This window comes from Colobus angolensis, unplaced genomic scaffold (genome assembly GCF_000951035.1).
Source record: "Colobus angolensis palliatus isolate OR3802 unplaced genomic scaffold, Cang.pa_1.0 Scaffold239, whole genome shotgun sequence".
Lineage (NCBI taxonomy): Eukaryota > Metazoa > Chordata > Mammalia > Primates > Cercopithecidae > Colobus > Colobus angolensis.
Window position 1 is genome coordinate 10,018 of NW_012115588.1, and position 7,189 is coordinate 17,206.

Here is a 7,189-nt window from a genome sequence, read left to right on the forward strand (position 1 = left end):
GGCCAGGAGTTCGAGACCAGCCTGGCCAACATGGTGAAACCTTGTCTCTACTAAAAATACAGAAAGTAGCTGGGCATGGTTGTGGGCTCCTGTAATCCCAGCTACTCGGGAGGCTGAGGCAAGAGGATCACTTGAACCCAGGAAACGCAGGTTGCAGTGAGCCAAGGTGGCACCATTGTACTCCAGCCTGGGTAACAGAGGGAGACTCTGTCTCAAAAAAAAAAAACCAGTTTTCCCTTGACCTTGAGGGTGTCCATAAGGTATTGTAGCTCAAGCCTGTGTGGGAAAGGGCAGGTGGCCTCTATGCCCTTTGTCCCTTGAGGGCACCACACAGTCTAGGAGTCCAGGGGGCCGTGGTTGGGGAAGACACCGCCCTGAGGGTGGTCATCGCCCTCAGGGACGCCCCTCCCGACATGGGGAAGGGAATGAGAGTGGGAGTGAGAGCACCCAATCACAGGGCCCACGAAGTGGGGGTGGCCGACGGCAACCCGGCTTTGCTGACCGATGGACTGTGCTCTCTCCCCCAGAGACTGATGGAGAGGCAGAAACGGAAGGCGGACATCGAGAAGGGGCTGCAGTTCATTCAGTAAGCCTGCATGTGGCCAGGGCTGGACGGCTGGGTGGGCAGGGGTGGGTTCTCTGAGAGCCACACTGTCCCAGCGCTCCCTTTTCTCACTGCTGAGCCTTTACTGCCAAGGCTGCTGTGTGTGCTGGGGTGTGGGCAGGTGGGAGGAGCCAGGAAGAGGCTGGTGTGGCTGGGCTTGAACTCCACATGCACACATGCTCCCTGGCCCAGGTTATCCTTCGATCTTGTCCAGTAGATAATTCTACCCTCACCCTTCACATTTGCACTCCTTGTTAATTCTCTTACATGACTGCACGAGTTTTCTGATCAATCAATAGTCCCTGTTTATGGAGCACTTACAATCTCAGTCTCTACGCTGGGACCTTCACATCTGTGTCTTCTTTGAGACAGAGTCTCTCCTTGTTGCCCCAGCTGGAGTGAATGGTGCTCCTGACCTCCTGGGCTCAAGTAATCCTCCTGCCTCCGCCTCCCATGTAGCTGGGACCGTAGGTGCACACCACCATACCCAGCTAATTTTGTTTGTTTGTTTGAGACAGAGCCTTGCCCTTTTGCCCAGGCTGGAGTGCAATGACATGATCTCAGCTTACTGCAACCTCCCGGGTTCAAGCGACTCTCCTGCCTCAGCCTCTTGAGTAGTTGGGATTACAGGTGTGTGCCACCATGCCCAGCTAATTTTTGTATTTTTAGTAGAGATGGGGTTTCGCCATATTGGTCAGGCTGCCTTGAACTCCTGGCCTCAGGTAACCCGCCCACCTCGGCCTCCCAAAATGCTGGGATTACAGGCATGAGCCACCGCACTAGGCCAATCTTTTTAGTTTTTTGTAGAGACGGAGCCTTGGTATGTTGCCCAGGCTGGTCTCAAACTCCTGGGCTCAAGTGATCCTCCTGCCTCAGCCTCCCAAAGTGCTAGGATTACAGACGTGAGCCACCGTGCCTGGCCAATCCATCATCTTTTTAGTCTTCACAACAACCCAGTAAAGTAGGTAGCCTTGTTTCCATTTTGCAGATGAGAAAGTTGAGGCTCACAGAGGTTAAGCAACCTGCCTCAGCCTCCTGAGTAGCTGGGATAACAGACGTGCGCCACTGCACCCAGCTAATTTTTGTATTTTTAGTAGAGACGGGGTTTCACCATGTTGGCCAGGATGGTCTCGAACTCCTGACCTCATGACCTGCCCTCCTCAGCCTCCCAAAGTGCTGGGATTGTAGGTGTGAGCCATCGCACCCGGCCCGACATTTGTTTTTGTTTTGTTTCTGTTTTTTTTTTACACACAAAATATTTTGAGTAACCTTTTTCTCTTATTGCTCTCAAGTAGATCCTCAGAGGCATAATCATCCAATGCTAATGAAGCGTAGGCAGCGTGGCCTCTCACTTGCACGAGCCCTTTCCGAGGCCCTGGAAGGCATGCACCCTTGCAATCCTGTGTTCATCATTTTGTGTTCTTTTTCTTAAATAGAGCTCCCCATAAAACTGGAGTTTGCCTCCATGTTCCCTTATATACTCCCCACTTTTGTTCTCTCACACAGACCAATAAAACACTCCTTGCCTTTTCTTTTCTTTGTGATGGGGTCTCCCTGTGTGGCCCAGGCGGGTCTCAATCTCCTGGGCTCAAGCAGTTTTCCTACCCCAGCCTCCCACGTAGCTGGGATTGCAGGCGTGTCCCGCTGTGCCCAGCATACTCCCTTGCCTTTGCTCACCCATGTCACCGCAAACTGGGTCCCTTTTCACACGACCTCAGTGTCCGTGCTGCTGTCACAGAGTGAGTGTTCATATTGACACAACACATTCTCCTTCCTCAGTGCACAACACAGTCACTTTTCCTGGCTGCTTCTGGAGGGTGTGCTGCACTGGGCTGATTTGATTAGGAGTTTTGGGAGCACCTAGAGCATGGCCCCCAGTTCAGCAGCCACTCCCTAGGTCGTTGGCCAACCCCACCTTGCTGCCATGACTGGGAGTTTGCAAACCCTCCTCAGACTTGGTCATCAGAGCGGCTGCTAGCTCATCTCTCTTCATGGGCAGCAGGTCCTCTCTCGCTTTTGGGAGTGAGGGTTTGATTTTGGGGAAGTGCTCCAGTTTATTCAGAGGCCAGTCTGGTGAACAAGGTGACTCCGGCCACTGCTGTCTTCCATCAGAAGAGTTCTGTGTCTCCAGCCTCAGTCACTGTTATCTGTGGAGCTGGATCCCCAGCCTGGTTCTCCCATTTCCCCTACAGGGTCATTGTGAGGGTTAAGGGGCCAGGTGGTGCTTGGGGTAAATGTTCACTCTTGTCCCCTCCTTCTCCTTTCCAAAGGGGAGTTCTAGGAAGGCCCAGCTACAAGGCAGCCTCCCTGGAGCCGTCTGTTGGCCTCCTAAGGCTTTGCAGGAAGCACAGTGGGACTCAGTGCTTTTCATATCAGTCCTGCTATTTTTGCCCCACTTCTCCTACGCTGTGTTGCTGCATGTGTGCCTCATGTGCTTAGCACGCCCTGAGAGCCCTAAGTGAATGGAGACAGGTGGGTTGGCCCCAGCTTGCGGAGGACCTTAAGATGTCTACGGCCGGGCGCGGTGGCTCACGCCTGTAATCCCAGCACTTTGGGAGGCCAAGGCAGGCGGATCACAAGGTCAGGAGATTGAAACTATCCTGGCTAACACGGTGAAACCCCGTCTCTACTAAAAATACAAAGAATTAGCCGGGCGTGGTGGCGGGTGCCTGTAGTCCCAGCTACTCAGGAGGCTGAGGCAGGAGAATGTCATGAACCCGGGAGGCAGAGGTTGCAGTGAGCCGAGATCACGCCACTGCACTCCAGCGTGGGCGAAAGAGCGAGACGCGGTCTCAAAAAAAAAAAAAAAAAAAGATGTCTTAGGACGCTGGAAGAGGGGAGGCTGGAGGCAGGAGGCCAAGAGGGTAGTGATAGGGTCCTTGGTGGGGCAGCAGAGGGGACAGACACTGCAGCAGTATGGGGAGGGATGGCAGGGCCGGGGCCCAGACAGTGGGGAGGGAAATGAGAGGTGGGCTGGTGAGCCCCAATGTCACAACTGGGAACACCTTCCACACATACGTGCACACACAGCCTTCCCAGCGTTGCGCCTCTGCCCACCTCTCACGCACTGGCCTAGGCTGCTCTTTCCTGCCCAGGTGCTGGCGGCATTTCCAGGCAACGGAAAGATGCCCCCCAGCCCTGCCTCCGATGCCTTCCTGCCGAGCAGCCTTGGGCAAGTCCCTGCGCCACTCTAAGTGTCTGTTTTTCCCTCTGTGGCATGAGGGGCTGGGAGACAAAGCCCAGCTTCCCTCCCAGCCTGGCCACTGAGCCTATCGGACAGATGAACCTCAGTTCTCCTCGGCTGACGCCCTCTTTCATACTGAGGGCGCATTAGCCACAGGAGGGAGCAGGTGCCCAGACCCCACCTAGAATGATTTGTTGAGTCCAGCATGAGGGGCTCACAGGCTCAGTGAAGACCTGGCATTGGCTGGAGCGTGTGTTAGTGGGAGTGGACAGGGTAGGGACTGAGTATCTGTGGGCCTGTGCTCTCCGGTTTAATGGGCTGTGGTCCTTCCCAAGGCCTATGCTAGGTGTTAATTCCCTGACGACACTCATGCTTCCTGCCTTTTCCTGCCTGCTTCTGTCCCTGCCACTCCTGCTACAGCAGCCCCTGCACCATCCTCTCCTCCTGGCCTTGAGCTGCAGCTGGAGCCTTCCCCTGCTCTGCCTTGGCCCGAGTCTGATTTTCCTCTTCTTGTCCTTTTCCAGTCCTGGGGGCCTCCTAGGCCCAAGTGTGGCTCCTCCCTCCTTCCCCTCACGTAACTGAGAAAGGGCTTGGAATGCCTGCTTGCCTTTAGGAGAGGGCTGGTTTTTTCAGCAGCAGGGGCTGGGGCTGGGTCGAGGGCCAGAGGTAGAGCTGGAACTGGGCTGAGCTAGGGCTGGCTTAGGGCTGGGGCTGGCTGGGTTGGGGCTGGAGCTGGGGCTGTGGCTGGAAGTAGGGCTGGAGCTCAGGCCAGGCTGGAGGTGGGGCTGCGGTCAGTCTGCTCTTTCTCAGCACCTGTACCTTGGAAAACCTGGCTGTCTGGCCCCAAGAAATATGCAGGTCCTTTCATCAGAACTGGAAGTCTTGCATGGTAATGATTTAGGGGAAGAAACCGCTGTCTGTTCACCCTAGTCCACAAGGTGATGGCTGAGGTCTGAGTTAGAGGAGTAGCTCTGGACCTCCATGAAGCTGGGACCGCTGGGCTCACCGAGACCTCGTGTTCTCTTTTCCTACTAGGTCGACACTACCCCTAAAGCAAGAAGAGTATGAGGTGAGTGTCAGCTGTCAGGCTGAGCAAAGGGGAAGGGTGGAGATGTGCAGGGGAGAGGCTTGGGCCGGGTGCCCGAGCTGGGGCCAGAGGTCATGAGCCCCCTACACACCTTGCCCCCAACAGGCCTTTCTGCTCAAGCTGGTGCAGAATCTGTTTGCTGAGGGCAATGATCTGTTCCGGGAGAAGGACTATAAGCAGGCTCTGGTGCAGTACATGGAAGGGCTGAACGTGGCCGACTACGCTGCCTCTGACCAGGTGGCCCTGCCCCGGGAGCTGCTGTGCAAGCTGCATGTCAATAGGGCCGCCTGCTACTTCACCATGGTGAGCCTGGCACCCTCCTTTCTCTCCTCCTCCGCTGTCCTGATCACCACATCCCTCTGGATGCCCAGTGGAGCCAGGCCCATACCCCAGTGAGCCTGTAGACCAGGGCCAGCCTCCTCCCAGCCTATGTTCAGAATCTCATTGTCCTGGTGGCTCTCAATCTCAACTGTACAACATGCTCAGCTGGGGAGCTTTTAAAAGTATGATGCGGCCGGGCGCGGTGGCTCAAGCCTGTAATCCCAGCACTTTGGGAGGCCGAGACGGGCGGATCACAAGGTCGGAAATCAAGACCATCCTGGCTAACACAGTGAAACCCCGTCTCTACTAAAAAAATACAAAAAACTAGCCTGGCGAGGTGGCGGGCGCCTGTAGTCCCAGCTACTCGGGAGGCTGAGGCAGGAGAATGGCGTAAACCCGGGAGGCGGAGCTTGCAGTGAGCTGAGATCCGGCCACTGCACTCCAGCCTGGGCGACAGAGCAAGACTCCGTCTCAAAAAAAAAAAAAAAGTATGATGCATAATAAAAAGGTTGTTTTTTTAAAATGATACTGATGCCCTAGCCCTACCCCAGATGAAGTAAGTAAGAGTCTTGGGGTAACCCTGGGCCTTGGTGGGAGTCTGACTTCTCCTGCTTCTCCTTCCCGGCCCCACTGTTCTTCCTATAGCCTCAGCCTTGTCACTGTTTCTTTACAGACTTCAGTGCCTTCCTCCTCCCCCTCCTCTCCTCCTTAGAGCTGCAGCCTCCCCCTCTTCCCTGTCCTGTGCACCCACTGACTCAGGTTCATGAGATCCTGTGGGAGGCTCTGCTGCAGGCTCTCTAGAGGACCCCGTGACACCTCTGCCATCCAGCAGACTCTTCTGGATAAATGGCTCCCGGATGCCTCAGGGTTAACCCTTGTACACACTCTGCACACAGAGCTACCTTCATGGTCTCACTGCCTCTTAGAGATGCCATTGTTACTCTCAGCCCATCATGTTCTGAACCAAAGGCAGAGATGGATATAGACTTGTTTGAATGATCAGGCTGGTGGTTGTAGATCTTCAGGCCCTTTCCTGCAGTGTCCCGCCCAAGCCCACTGCAGCCCCATCAGCTAGACACACAGACACCCTTGATCAGAGGCTGGACACCAGGGTGCTTCCTTCTCTCCTGGAGCCTCGAGCCCTGTCCCTGACCCAAGACTTCAGCTCCTCTATCTCTGCCAAGAAGAGAAGCTGGTGTTCATTCCTAGGCAGGGGCAGGAGGCCTGGGGGAGGGAGGGTAATAGGTGTTGACCAGTGACCACCTGCTCCTCTCCGGCAGGGCCTGTATGAGAAGGCGCTAGAGGACAGCGAGAAGGCGCTGGGCCTGGACAGCGAGAGTATCCGGGCGTTGTTCCGCAAGGCACGCGCTCTCAATGAACTGGGACGCCACAAGGAGGCCTACGAGTGCAGCAGCCGGTGTTCCCTCGCCCTGCCCCACGTGAGTGTGGCTCTGCAGCCACGCTGGTGCCTGCTCAGAGGCCAGAATTCTAACCTTCTGGCCCTCACTTGGGCCCAGCCACCACATCCTTGTGTCTCAGCGTCCTCCCCTGTGACTTGCAGATCCTGACGTTAACACTAGCTCCCATTCTCTGAGTGCTGAGTGGGTGCCAGGCACTGCTAGGATACGTTGTGTGTATTAACTCACCTAATCCTGGCAATAACCCTAAGAAGCAGATACTGTGATTATCCTCATTTTAAAAATGGGGCCAGACACAGTGGCTCACGCCTGTAATCTCAGCACTTTGGAAGGCTGAGGCAGGTGAATCACCTGAGGTCAGAAGTTCGAGACCAACCTGGCCAACATGGCAAAACCCCATCTCTACTAAAAATACAAAATTTAGCCGGGCATGGTGGCATGCGCCTGTAATCCCAGCTACTCGGGAGGCTGAGGCAGGAGAATTGCTTGAACCTAGGAGGCGGAGATTGCAGTGAGCTGAAATTGTGCCACTGCACTTCAGCTTGAGCAACAGAGTGAGACTCCATCTCAAAAAA

At 55.3% G+C, this 7,189-nt stretch overlaps 1 protein-coding gene across 1 annotated transcript in view; it reads left to right on the forward strand.

The window, feature by feature from the left end:
* Positions 1-531: 531 nt before the first annotated feature.
* ZC3H7B (zinc finger CCCH-type containing 7B) overlaps positions 532-7,189 on the forward strand; it is a 41,781-nt gene continuing 35,123 nt past the window's right edge. Inside the window, exons 1-4 of the mRNA XM_011945072.1 lie at positions 532-586; positions 4,824-4,857; positions 4,981-5,178; positions 6,477-6,635. Coding sequence (XP_011800462.1) covers positions 534-586; positions 4,824-4,857; positions 4,981-5,178; positions 6,477-6,635 — 444 coding nt within the window. The 5' untranslated portion in view covers positions 532-533. The remainder of the gene's footprint in view (positions 587-4,823; positions 4,858-4,980; positions 5,179-6,476; positions 6,636-7,189) is intronic.